This window comes from Peromyscus leucopus, chromosome 17 (assembly GCF_004664715.2).
Source record: "Peromyscus leucopus breed LL Stock chromosome 17, UCI_PerLeu_2.1, whole genome shotgun sequence".
Taxonomy (NCBI): Eukaryota; Metazoa; Chordata; class Mammalia; order Rodentia; family Cricetidae; genus Peromyscus; species Peromyscus leucopus.
Genome location: NC_051077.1, coordinates 9300937 through 9315883, shown reverse-complemented (window position 1 = coordinate 9315883; position 14947 = coordinate 9300937). Strand labels below are relative to the sequence as shown.

At 40.1% G+C, this 14947-nt stretch overlaps 1 protein-coding gene across 1 annotated transcript; it reads right to left on the bottom strand.

The window, feature by feature from the left end:
* Window positions 1–3953: 3953 nt before the first annotated feature.
* On the bottom strand, window positions 3954–4846 carry LOC114688885 (alpha-defensin 9-like). The gene is made up of 2 exons (XM_037211563.1): window positions 4675–4846; window positions 3954–4086 (listed from the first exon to the last, which is right to left on the bottom strand). Exons 1-2 carry the CDS (start codon window positions 4844–4846, stop codon window positions 3977–3979), a joined length of 282 nt encoding a protein of 93 aa, XP_037067458.1. The 3' UTR covers window positions 3954–3976.
* Window positions 4847–14947: the final 10101 nt, after the last annotated feature.

The window sequence follows — 14947 nt, the reverse complement described above, 5'->3', positions numbered from 1 at the left end:
TATAAGGATCTACTCAATATATTGCTCTCCATTCTGGTAAAATTCCAAATTGTATTTTTAGAGCAAAAGACCAATGAAAAAGAAAATGAAAAAAAAGTTTTACTTCATTCTCACTGTTAATGCTATGAATATGAAATAGAAGGAAGTAATATAGAATTATCAAGGGAGCCAGATTGTTCTTGACAGGATTACAATGCACATCTTCACCCCTCTCTCTGAAGACTCCAACCCACTATCATACTGGGCACCACCCCTCATCTGCATCTTGAAGAGCAGAGCCTTATGGACCTCCAAAGGAGATGGAAACATCCTGGTCCTCTACCCCTGACTGCTCCTCATTTTTAGTCTCCTCAGTTGCTTCTGGGAGAGGATGTCTGGGCCAGGAAGGCAAGCTAAATAAGGGCAGTGAGGAGGACAATTGAGTTCATGGCTGAGAGTCACCTGGAGGAAGAGCTGAGCAGGAGCCCAATGTGTGGGGAGTGAGGAGCCAGCCTGCATTTATAAGGCTGTCTTGAGAAGATGCTGAGACAGGCCCTGGAGTTAGAGAGGTCATGCCCTGATGGGAACTGGGAGAGACTGTTGCCCTCACGATCCCTTTGATGTTCTTCTGTTCTCACAGCTGCTCATCAAGATGTTGGTCTGTGTGTTTGGTGACAGCCCTCCCTTCCAGCTGATAATGATAATTATTCTTGTTTGTTTATTTGTTTTATTTGCCTGCTCATTTTCAAGACGGGGGGGGGGCATCACGTTGGAGTTGTGAAGAGGATCTGTGAGGAGATTTGAGAGGAAAACTGTCATCAGAATATATTGTACAAAAAGAACAATTTCAATAAAAATTCAGAAACAAAGACAGAAATGTTGGTGTTGTGTCTACACGGCGACTGCAAGGAGAAACAAGTACTGAAAGCTGTGGCCCATCTTGGGGTTCCACACTGCGGTGAGCACCAGTCTGAATATCTTTGAAGCAGAGGAAACAATCAGGCATCTTGAGCACACAAACTGGTCAGGTAAAGATGAGAGGTAATAGTCCAGGATCAACTTTGGATCTTTGATGAAAGGACTTATGTGTTGGCTGAGGATGGAAAGAAGCTTGTGGCACAGAAGACCAGAGAAGAAGCAGGAACAGCCCAGGAACGTGTCACCAAAGTCACTTTGCCATCCCTGACTCATCAGTGCCATCTCCAGTCCTGTTTCCTCTGCACTTGCTGGGCGAATGCACGTGATGTATATGTCAGAATGACAACGTTCATGAAACTCTGCTGGAGAGAAAGAACTTGACTCAGGACACAATTTGGAAGGCATGCGTTTATGGCAGGAAATCACTAATACAGAGATTCCAGGTTTACAAAAGTCAGTGAGAATGATAGAGGACTTGTGCACTGTGGAATTAATGCCAGAGTAAATTATAAGCTTTCAAAAATTATGTAAAACCTAGGAAACAGTGCTAGTTTGTTAAATTTATGAAGATCTATTAATACTACATATTAATCAAATGCAAAATGAGCTATAAAAAGAGAATACCAGGAACTGCAAATTATGCCTTCCATGCAAATGGACCACTAACTCATACAAAAAACTGCCAGTAGCACTTCAATGAAATACCAATTTTTTACCTATCAACTTAGAAAGCATTTTTTTTTAATTATCTAGCCCAGTATGGTTGCACATACCATTAATCCCAGCACTTGAGAGGCAGAGGTAGGCTCATCTCTGTGAGTTCCAGGCCAGACTGGTCTGCAAAGTGAGTTCCAGGACAGCCAATGCTACACAGAGAAACCCTGTCTCTAAAACCAAATGTATAAATATTTAACACACATTGTTTGTTTTCAACCCCAACGACTGGAGGGATCCAATGAATCACATCAAATCCCTAAATGTGCAAGGCAAGGTGTCAGTGAAGTATCTGAAACTGTGGTCTTGAGGACACAGAAATTCCACCTCAATCTGGTCCTTCATGCACATCAAGAAACTGGCTCTTCCATGGAGAAGATAGCTGGTACAGGGCTCCTGACCCCACAATACAGGAAGGAAGAGAGAAGAAAGTGTAAACAATAGGAAGATGAAGATATGGTAAGTCAAATGTATTTGAATATTAAAAGGGTATCCTCATCACTACCCTTATGAGGGAGTTTGTTCATGTGGCCAGAATTCTGTGTATTGTAGATTCTAAGCAGGAGATCTTCCAGGTTGTCAGCAATCACAGGTGGCCACTATTGTACTAAAGAAAGGCTGGAGGAAAAGACAGTGGACAGGGCTAATGGCAAGGCTTCTGGACAGTCCATTGGGCATAGTATGTATGAGACCTGTGGAATTTGATGAGGTCTCTAACATAACTCATGTGGGATATGATGTTTTAAAAATCAGGTTCATTTTAAACATTTTCCTGAAAATCACATTCATGAGCAACACTGCATCTACTCCACTTTGATTTTTCTTCCACCCTTCCAGCTCCTCCCACCTCCTGTCCCAAACTTACTACCACTTCTTTAGTTATAATTATTACACATGTATCCATGGGCATGAATATATAACAGACTCCATGTAATATTGTTTATATGTCTATGTCCGGGAATAACCATTTAGGATTTAGGCCAACAACCGACAATAGGACTTTATAAAACTAAAAACCTTCCCTGTAGCAAATAATAATAACAATAATCACTACAGTAAAAAGGAAGCTCACAGTGTGGTAAAGACTCTTTGCAAGCTATACATCTGATAAGAATTATTATCCAGCATAAATAAAAAAACTAAAAAGATAAAACAGTTAAGAAAATCATCCAGTTGAAATGAGCAAATGAGCTATGGATCTGAACAGAGAGTTCAGAAAAAAGAAATTAAAATGCCTAAAATGAAATTATGAATGTTCAGGGTGGTATGCATGTAGTGCGTAAGCCCAAATCAGACCAGATTCCAGCATGGACTTAGGAATTGGGTACAAAAATCCCACCTCTAGCAGTGGTTGTATTGCCAGTTGTTCGCTACTAAGACAGGGAAATGGGAATGGTTCTTTTTTATTGTATCCCATGGTAAATTTGCCATGTGAAAAACCTCACATCTAAAAACATATGGACAGCACAAACTGGTCTAGATGGATTAAAAGGGGGGGGCATGAACTTGGGTAAGTAGGGAAAGTGGTAGATCTGGGAAGTGTTTGGGGAGAGATAAGTATTCTCCCAACAGGTTAACAGATTGTTGGAAACTTTCAAAGACCTAATAAAAATAGCTAAGAAGCATATTTAAAAGTGTTCAACATTCTTAACAGTTAGAGAAACGTATATTAAAAGTACTCAGAGGTTTCAGCTAAACCCAATCAGAACAGCTAAGATCAAGAAAACAACTAACAACATATGTGGTGAGGGTGTAGGGAAAGGGGAGCCTTCATTCACTGTGGTCAGGATTGCAAGATTGCAAACTGGTGCAGGAACTATGGAAATCAGGGTGGAGACTTCTCAAAAGACTATAAGGAAATCTCCATGAGGCACAGCTGTACCACTCCTTAGCAAATGCCCAAAGGACTCAGCATCCTACTCCACAGATACTTGTTCAGTCATGTTTATTGCTGCTGTATTCACTATAGCTAGAAAATGGAAACAACCTCAATGTCCTCCAATAGAAGAATGGATCCTGGAAATGTGGGACATGTTTCTGAGGATGAGTCCCATCTAAAGGACACAGGAGAGTTGACAGACTAGAGAAGCATCCAGAGCAAAATCACTGAGACATGACTTTGAATCTAACCTCCTGTTCACTTTTGCTAAAATGTAACCCAGACTTCTTTTATAAGGGATAAATTGCAGATTCTACTAGATAGCTCAGAAGAGTCCTGACTAAGCCACATAGCATCAAAGAAGCATAAAAAAAGATTCTTTTTCTGCAAGGAAATTTATTGTAGAAGGAAAAACAATTGAGGCAAAGTACAAGGGTAGTGACAGATGATGAGGTCTCAAAGCACATGGTGATCTTGTCTCTGGTCTCAGCGGCAGCAGATTATGGAGTGTACTGGACCTTTGTTGCAGAACCCAGAGAATTGTTCAGAACGTCTGCAGCCATATTTTCTACAGTGACATGTCACCTTTCTTGCAGCTAAGGAATCAGAGAACATCAGGCATTAAGTAAGGTAGCCAGCAGTATGCAATAGTGTACAATACTATGAAGATCAGGATACATGGTCCAGAGCAAGTTTGTTTCTATTGATACATGGTGACATCACACCCAGCACCATGAACAACTCCAAATACTGGGAAATAATACATTGAACAAGTGTAAATTACATGCACGACTTGACACCCATTTCACATTCCTTCACCATTTTCTGTCTCCTGACCCAACATGTTCACACACTGGCATTTGGTTCCTAAATCTATTCTTTTAAGCAAAGCAGATTTTTCTTTCTATACCAAAATTATCAGTTGGATAAACAAAGAGCTAATTAATATGTTTTATATTTTTAAACTATTACACAGATAAATTTTTACATCAAAAATCTTAAGGAAAATCAAACACACCTTTTTGACTCTCACTGTTACTTCTACAAATAACACAGTAAAGATTATAAATGATCAATAAAGATATCTACCTGAATCATATAGCTCCAGACAGAATTCCAGGGCACATATTCAACTGTGTCTCAGGATATCCCAACCCACTGTCATACTGGGCACCACCACTCACCTACATCTTGAAGAACAGAGCCTTTTGGGTCTCCAAAGGAGATGGACACATCCTGGTCCTCTACCCCTGGCTGATCCTCATTTTTATCCCCCTCATTTGCTTCTGGGAGAGGATCAGCTTGGGCCAGGAAGGCCAACAGGACAAGGACAGAGAGGAGGACAAGTGTCTTCATGGCTGAGAGTCACCTTGAGGAAGGGTGAGCAGGAGCCCAGTGTGTGGGGAAAGAGCAGCCAGCCTGCATTTATAGGGCTGTCTTGAGAAGGAGCAGAGACCAGCCCTGTTGTTAGAGGACACACACTGATGGGAACTGGGAGAGACTGTTGCCCTCCAGATCCCTTTGATGTTCCTCTGTTCTCACAGCTGCCATCACGATGTTGGTCTGTGTGTTCAGTGACAGCCCTCCCTTCCAGCTGATAATAATGAAGGTCCTTTGCTATCTTCTTCTGTTATCCTTCTGCTTGAGTATTTACCTTTCTGTGGTCAGGAAAGAAAAGAGGCAGGCAACTTCCAAGTTCATAAGCTCATGAAACAAGGGGTTTTTGTGTTCTGAAATTGGAACCTGCTGTTTTCAGAAAGTGTGGACTCTGGAACAGACCTGAATACTCATGGGTTGGACAGTCAGTTCTTTGAAGGATGCTGGGTTATTATAACCCTCATGAAGGAATCCCCTTCCTTTGGGGCCATTATGGAGAAAGAAAGATGGCCCTGGTGAATCGAGTTCAAGAGGAGACAAGGGTCAGAGTTGTTCTGAAGAAGCCAGTGTGGCCTGCACACATCTCATGAGTGCATTCCAGGTGCCTCTTCACACTTTGAGAGCCATCAGTTGATGTGCTGTGGCTCATGTCTGAGGTCCTTGGACTTTTTATTTTTAGGCGATGAGAATTAAGGCACAAAAAATAAAACCTACCCAGTAAAGAGGGTTGCAAGTTGTTTCTCATCCTCAGCCAAGCTAGTAAATGTTCTGTTCCTGGTGCTCCAAGAAACCACTATTATTCACCAGGACACTTTTCTTACTGAATGGTTACCTTTTCCCCAGTAAGATTATTTTCACTCATGTTGTGCATGAAAAAAAAAAACATCAATTTTTTCTCCTACCTTAAATTATTCATGGTATTTGCTGTCTCTGAATCCATTTTTATAAATTGAGATCCTTTCCCAAGTGGTAGAATTTAGTTTTTTCTGTGCTTTTCTAATAAGTAGGAAAATATCAATGTATATTATTATATGGGTACATGTGTAATTAAAATACACATGTATAAATTTACCATATAGCCTAAAAGCAACACTTGTATGGTTACAAATCTAGAAGCATAAATGCTGGGTGTATTACTACACTACCCCAGTCATACATAAAATATCATATATGCTCCACTGTTCTCATCCATATTACACCTGTGATAGTTGATCATGCTACTGACCATCATGAAGCCAGTATGACAAACATTTTGGATACCTCAAGCATCTTTCCAAGATTGTGTGTCACTCATTGGTTATTTTTAACCAGTGTTTTATACTCTCTCTGCATCTCCAGGCCTAACCAAGACTTGTCCTGCCATTATGGGAGTAGTCTACAGTTTACTTGACTGAAATTGAATCTTTTGGATACATATAAGGGGTAATACATGCTGCATATTCTGTGTACCCAGAATGGGGAAAACCAAAGTACTGTTCACTTTGAGAACTGGAAATTACATGGTATTTACCCATGATGCTGTCAAGTTTAGTCAAGAGTCTTTTGAACATAAGTGTCTGACTCTTAAATGAAACTGTTTTAAACAAAACCCTGACTCCAGATTGTAGCAATTGCAAAAAGGAGCACAGATTCTAGATACAAAGTGATAAAAAGAAGCTCAAATGATTCTGGCCAAGTTACATACCTCTTCTTTCTTCTCTTAATTTACACTGGACTCGATCACAAATGCATCTCTCCTACAATAGGCTCACATATTCTTCTGAAACAATCTCATTCAGAGAAAATGAATACAAGACACCTGAAGAAGGAATATCAATGAATTCATGTAGTGAAAAATAGAGGGTAAAACAAAGAGAAAGGCGAGTCAAGAGATAAAATACCAAGGAAACAAATCATGCACAAAGTAAGTCAGTTATAATAGAAATTAAATAAATGAGGGACAACAAGATGGCTTCGTGGGAGAGATGTTACCATCACACCTGAACAACCTTAGGATCCACACAGGGGAAGGAGCAAACAGATCCATTAGCTATGCTCTGACCTCCACACATGTACTGCGGCACATGAGTTCTCCCTACACATACAATAGGTAAATAAATGTAAAAACAAATTTAATGAGAGAGACTCCCCCATGTTGTAGAATATTACTTTAACTGGGCAAAGATGTGTTACATTTGCTTATGTTGTGGAATATTACTTTAACTCCATAAAGGTGTATTATATTTGCTTATATTACGTTTGTTTAACAATGTAAGGATGTGTGTTTAATTATGTAAAGATGTGCTGCATTTGTTTCACCTTTCCTGCCTAAGGCACCTGATTGTTCTAATAAAGAACTGAACGGTCAATTGCTAGGCAGAGAAGATGGATAGGTGAGGCTAGTGCGCAGAGAGAATAAACAGGAGGAGAAGTCTAGGCTCAAGAGGAATGAGGGGAAGAAGAACGAGAAGAGAGAAGAGGAGAGAATGAGGGAGAAATAGGAGAAGCTGGGGCCATCCAGGCAGCCACCAGGCAGCAGCGACTGAGCAGGACATATAGAAAGAAATGTAAAGAAAGGTTAAAAAGCCCCGAGGCAAAAGGTAGATAAAGAGAAACAGGTTAATTTAAGTTAAAAGAGCTAGCCAGAAAGGAGCCTAAGCTAGAACAAGAGCATTTGTAACTAATAATAAGTCTCCCTGTCATGATTTGGGAGCTGGTAGGTGATCCAAAGAAAAAGCCTGGTACACCTCTGAGGTTCGAGGTTCAGTTATAGAAAGCATGCTTTTGTCCCACACATGGGTCCCCAGTTTAGCCTAATCTCAAAGAGTCTCAAACAGTTACCTTCATTTGGCCTTGGTAAAACATTGAAGGACTGTCAGTTTATATCCTAATTGAGAATTACTATAGTTTGTGATGCTCAGAAGACATGTCCATATTGGAATCACATCTTCATCAACATGGCATTATCAACATGTCCACCAACGGGGCCAGATGACATCACTTATCACTACAATGATCCTCTGAAAAAATTCCAGTAAGCAACATTTGGTATCATGAAAACAAAAACATATCCCACTCATCACAGGAATTTCAAATGGACAACACATGCTTATTGGCTCATTCTAGCCAACTCTGGGGCAGACTCAAGTTATGGCTTCTTATTGAAACCTAGACTCCCTGTAGAGCATGGAAACAGGGAAAAGTGTGTAAACTGGGGCTGGAGTCAGAAATCTTGTATAGACTTCACAATTAAAATTCTACTAGAATTCACTGGTTCCTGAACACTCATCTTTAGAACAGGGAGGTTTGTCTCCATGGTCTCAGGAAACTCCTCAGCCTAACGTGAAGCTCAGCTACTTTCCATTAATCATCCTAACATCATGGTCTTCTGGCCAGAAAAATCTGCACATTACTCTGTTGGACTTTCCCGATTTTTCATCTTCCCACCACCATTAACATTTCTAATATACTTCACTTCTCATGCAAGTCTCATCCATCTTCAAGGGAGACTTGATGTCTCACTCTTCTTATTTACACTTAACAACTTTGACTTTAACTTAGAAAACTGCTTATTTTGTTTGATTTCTCTTTAACAATGAAATTACTAATGCCATAAAGTTCTTTAGGTATTTGAAACTAGAAAATATGATCCTTGCTAGTTTAACAAATATAAATTATTGAGTATTTGATAAAACATTTAGATGCTAATGAACTTAACAACTTCTTACATAAGGTGAGAATACTAAATTTTCATTTATTGTAGAGTCAAAACAGCTTTGTGAGACTTCATAGAAATCATGATAATTTGAAATTTATGATGCTGGGTAGCATTCTCAATGTATATAATATATGCAATACATTTATATTAGCTTATATTTATTTATTGTTAAGATCTTTTTATCTATTCCAGTAACAGGTTTTCACAACAGCTCAATAAAGTAGCTGCTTTTATTGACCAATATTTTGTGGCTTTGTACAGGAACTTTGAAGATGTTAATTGCCTTACTCAGAGGCACTAAAGGATTGGTAACAGGGCTGTGGCCAAATTCCTTGTATTTCACCACTAGCCAATGTTCCACCTTAACTTCTGTATTTTAGAGTGCTAACTTCTGTCATTTAATGGGATTATTTATTTTCCTTGCTTAGAACCTGACAGTGGCTCACGGTTGGAAGACAGCTGTTGGTAGATGGTCTCTTCACAGCTTCTCCTTGGTCTCTACCTCTGTAAATTCTCTCGTCTGGGGTTTGATGTGAACTCACCAAAAAATAACCCACACTCTAAAAATACCAGAAGAAAAGGTTTGTTGCCAGTTTTCACAAATCAAAAAATCACACATATGATCACTGCTAAAGAAATACAGTTGATTATTACAGGTAACTTCGAGTTTATTGACTTTTTGCACACTGGTTTGTGACACAAAACAAGTGCAGGAGTGATCACACCTCCACCCATCTTTGAGTCCAGGAGATTTTAAGAAGAAAACATCCTCAAGGCTGTGACTCATCTTACCCAGCTACTGATTGCAGGTCAGTAGAGTCTGAGTGCCTGTGAGGAAGGAAGAGGAAGAGCCTCCCCCCCAAGTGGATAAGTGGGTCACCTGTAATATCCGAGGTTTCAGAGGCCAGTGGAGTTAACTTCCACTCTTTAGAGGCAATATTTGAATAAGTGATGGTACTTAGACACGCTCTACTACTATGGAGTGTTGGAGAAACATCATTGAACTATAAAAGAGTTCCTTCATTTCTCCAACATCACTTCAATGTCTCTGACCCACCAGTTCCATCCACAGCTCTACTTTCTAACTGCTTGTTGGGCATCCACATGTGATATCATATGCCAGATTATTAATGATCCTGAAAACCCTTCCTGGAAGATGAAACTTCCTCAGTTGTGGCAGTGAGTAAGAAAAACAACTCTCTCTCTATCACAAGATATGATAGGAATTTTGATAATGCCACTAAATCACTAAAACACTTGAGTCAGAGACTTACAAATTTACATTGAAAGAAAGAAAACTCAGAAACAATATTAAATAAAATAAAAAACTATGTTGTTTGGTACAACAAACAAAAAGGAAAAAGAAAAAATTACAGTATTTAGGTTTGTAATATGTTACAAAGGTAAACTAGCCAGAATTTATGAACAACAGCTAAGGTTAATTAGAGAAAATATGGGTCTGTAAGGATGGCTCAGTAGTTAAGAGTATTAGTGTTTCTTGCAGAGGACACAGGTTCAGTTTCAGCACCCACATGGCAGCTCATAGATTTCTGTAACTCCAGTTCTAGGGGATTTTGACTGCCTATTCTGGTCTGCATAGGAATAGGCACACACACATGCATGCAGGCAAATTTCTTATACTTACAAAATAAAAATAAGTAAATATTTTTCTTAAAAGAATAAAATGAATGTGCCAACCACTCCCTAATGGAGCATTTGACCAAATACATGTGACTAGATCATGGTTTTCCCTCTTGAATCTCTTCCTAGAGCCTCCCCACCACTCCAACTTGATGCCTTCTCTCTCCCTCTCTTTAGAAAACTAGCAGACAAAACAATAAACAAATAAACAAGAATAAAATTAGCCAACAAACAAAGTGCATGAGACACTCATACACATGCAGAGACACACACATACACAAACAAAACTCGTAAAAAAAAATCACAGCTTTGGAATCCATAAGATACATGCAAAAGACCAGTAAGGTTTTGTTGTTGTTGTTGTTGTTTATTGTTTTTTTTAAGCCCAAACAAATAAGAGACAAAAATACCTTTGAGTTAATTTACATCAATATTTTTTAGGGAATAATTTTCTTTACTCAACTTTCATAGGACATTTGGATTATTGGTAGTGCCATGTGGTAAGTATTGTTTTTACTATTTCTAGAGTGTACATAGAAAGTCAGGTTCCATGGGCTTCACATCAAAGCCCAGAAGAGGGAATTTGCAGATATACCTTAAGACAGAGACTGTGAAACCCAAACGGAAGGAATTTGCAGAGATATCCTAAGGAGAGGCTGTGAGACTGAAAGGAGGGAATTTGCAGATAGTCCCTAAAGAGAGGCCCAAGCAGCAGCAGTCAGCAGGACTGGGCTCTTGCTGACTCATCCTACAACCCCCACATTTCTTTCCTTAATATCTCTGAGAGTCAGTTTCCTATTTTCTTGTCTTTTATTCTGTTACTGTTGTGAAATGACATGAGAGGCTTTGGTGGGTTTGGATCAATGTGCCCCGTGTGGGTGAGGCATGCCGTGTGGGCAGGGTGGACAGCAGTGTGGTGCTGTGAAAAGCTACTCATGTAGCTGATGAGGCAACCACATGGAAAGTTTTTTATTGAGAGACAGAGACAGAGAGAGAGAGGGAGGGAGGGAGGAGAGGGGGAGGGATGGAGAGAGAGAGAGAGAGAGAGAGAGAGAGAGAGAGAGAGAGAGAGAGAGAGAGAGAGAGAGAGGAGAGAGAGAGAGAGAGATGCATGCTACCTCTGGGGAGAGGTGGGAGAGAGTGAATTGGAAGGAGTTTTTCTTAAAGGGGACTTCACATAAGATGATGTCAGGATGCTGGGCGGGTCCCCAAGGAGTGGGTCAGAATACTAACATTCCTCCGTTTCGATTATTTTAAAAAGGTGAGTTATGGATAGCAAGTTCAGGGGAATGAGGGCGTCAAATTCTCGAGGCTGCTTTCTACTGACAAGGGGCAAAGGGGGGGGGGTTGGGAATCATGGCAGGAGGTGTGAGTGAAGAAGCATTCAGTTAGCTGTCACCATGGAGATCTCAAGTGTGGATCTCAAGCGTCTGTTCCTGGAGGGAGCTGAGAAGGCAGGTTGCAGCAGTGATGTTCCAGGGGCTTGGGGGAATGGCACACCAAGTCAGAAGTTAGGAGCCCTCACATCTGCTGTTCCTCTGGAGGTGGAAATGCATCTATTGTGTCGATAAATTAGGAGACAACAGAGTTTTTGTGAATGGGCATGTGGGTGAAGTTAACCTGGTTGGCATCTTCAGTCGGTGGTTGGCATCTTCAGAGACGGTGCAGGGGCTGGCGTATCTGGAGGATTCCCTGTGGATTGGCCTTTACACCAATCTGGTAGGAAGTGTGAAACTGTAAAATACACTCAAAAATGGGTGGGGTCAAGATGGGCTCTGGAGACAGGAAAAGGTCAGGAATTGTGTTGCAAAAGCCAGAAGGGCATAAAGAAGCTGTGGGCAACTCCAGAGGGGGTGTAACAACCCAATTGAAACTTACGTGATTGTCAATGGTGGATAGAGTAGTGAGCGACTGGATGAACCAGAGCCCGTTGTGGGTAGACTGGGTCCAAGATCCTGGCATGTGAGGGGCTGTCAGGAGGGCCTATCCGAGTCATGCAGCACCAATGTTAATGTTGAGAAAAGACACTAGAGGCTTTGGCAGGTTTTGGACCAAGGTGCCCCACAGAGGATGAGGCATGCCATGTGGACATGGTGGATGCCAGCATGGCCTGGTGGAAAGTTAGTTACTCACATGGCAGATGAAGCATCCATGAGGAAACTTATTGTTGTTGTTGTTATTATTATTATTATTATTATTATTATTGAGAGAGAGGAAGAGAAAGAGAAAGAGAGAGGTGTTCACTATCTCTGGTGAGAGGTGGGAGAGAGAGGGAAGGGGAAGAATTTTTTCTTAAAGGAGACTTTATGTAAGGGGCAGGTCAGAATACTAACTAACACATTCAACTCTTTATTCAACAAATGAGCAAACATATATTTCCATTGTTACTGAAACTATTTTCTGTTCATTCCCTTAGAATTAGAATGCCTAGGAAGATACACATACATCATTGTTCAGTGTTATTTTTGAAAATTTGATGTTATCCCTCCCTGATGTCTAATAAATATTTTATATTTTTAATGAACAACTATTTGTCATTTAAGGCTTTTTGTTTCTCCTTCAAGTGAATATCTTGCTCAGCACCTCCTGTAAGTAGCAGGGGATGAGTGTCTATGAGGGCATAAAGAAATTGGTCTCAGTAAGTTCATCAGTGAACTGCAGGCTCAGAGGTAATGGCCTGTTGGACATGGACTTTTGTACTTCCACTGCATATACAGTACTGAACCACAAGATGGATCACAGTTTCCAGAGCTTGTTTCTTCTTACAACTCTGCATCAGAGCCTTTGATAGGCCAGCTTCCTGTTCCATAGACCAGTGTGGATAGTCAACAGAGCTCAGCCACCATTTCCTGGACAGACCATGTCCATTCACTAAATAATGGCCATATATGTAAATTATGACTTGACATGCCTGATAATTAGTTTTACTTCAACTATTTAAAGATAAAAGAATACAGATTCTCATTGTCTCAATGGTGGGGATATGGAAAGCACATACATGAGATGATCAGTCAGCAGTTGGGTTCTGGGCACAGAACACAAATGTTCCAACATTGAGAATAACTAGTTTTGTAATATGTTGAGAAATTAATAGAGAATATAGGGTAGTAGTTATGTATATGGGGCTATGCAACAGCTGTGTTGCTTAATCTTCAATGACTTTGAATGAGAGATAAACTCTCCAACTTGCTATTGAGACTCAAATAAAAAAACTGCTTAAAGAAAACCTTTTCCTCCACAGGGTCATAACAGACCTATACATACAGTTAGCCTTCACTCTGCACACACACTTAGCTCGTGCTCTCTAGTCCTGCAGGTAACGCTCATCCTCTTCACTGCTATTCTCCTGGGGGTCCTCAGGACCAGAATGGACCTCTCTGAGAAAAACCTGAGTCATCTCTATGCCAGAAACATCTTAGATAAAGAACCATGACATGATCAAAGAGCAGGTGAATGGCCACAAGAGGATAGAGACAGATATCTAGAGAGGAGGATCTAGATACCTACTGCATAAAAACTTCTGGAAAGATTATATCTATATATATCAATATCATCTACATATCTTTTCATCTATGTCTATATATCTATATCATCTATGTCTATAGCTACATATCTATATATTTTTGTCCTTCTTTAGCTTATTTTATCTCACCTATATGTTCAAGCATGAGAACCAAATAAGTGTAGGAGACTTATTTCTAAGATAAACTTTTGATATGTTGGAAAATTTCTTAGTATAAGTTAGAAGAAAGCAAACTATGAGTGATTAATATTGCATTTTATAAAGTTTAATTGCAGAGCCTATTTCAGTCTACCTATTAGAAGAGATTTTAGAAATTGGAGGTATGTGAGAGTCTGTATAAGCATATAGGCTGGGGTTGGGGTCCAGAAACACCAACAAGGAGAGGCAGTAAGAAACATTCTCACATCCAGAAAGAACAACAACTCCTCTGGATATCAATTCCCACCAGCAGAGTGTTCAAGCTGCTTGCTCTGATGTAGCCAGCATAACACACCCACCCAACTCAGCATGGGGCTTCTCAGATTCTCCACTACTGGATAGTAGACCTATTTTTAGTGTCTAATGTTCTCTGTATCTCTAGGTCTGAAACTTTGTTTTTTTTTTTTGAAATGGGGTTTTTGTTTTGTTTAGCCCTGCTGTCCTAGAACTTGCTCTGTGGGCTGGGGTGGCCTCAAACTCTGAGATCCACCTGCCTCTGCCTCTCAAATACTGGGATTAAAGGCAGGTGCCACCACTGCCCAGCTAAGGAACATTTCTTCATAAAAAGGTACCTACCAGAAGAATAAAGGCCTGTATGTGTCACAGAATGAAACTTGTGTCTATATTGTGTAAGGAAAGTAGAAAACCATTAGTCCTAATTTGCTTCTTTATTACAAGGAAATTATTAATGCAGTGTCTGCATTAACCCTCAAAGTCCCCTCTAGAAAATTCTTACTATTTCATTTGATATTTACTTTGTGTCTTTGTAAAGACTCAGTTTCAAACCTCAGAATCTTATTTCAAAGTTTTTTTTTTTTTTTAAGTCCTAGCTCCAAGTGCTATGGTGCAGAAAACACTGACTCAGTTTAAATTGTAATTAGCTGAATTTGTATTTCAGGCTGCAGCTGTCCTCAGTTCCATGGTTGGATTTGGAACTGAGATCCCACTAAAAGGGAGGCTGCTTTAAATGCAAAGGCTACAATGAACTCTTGTGAAGTAAGTTTCCTCAGGTTTGAGAGGA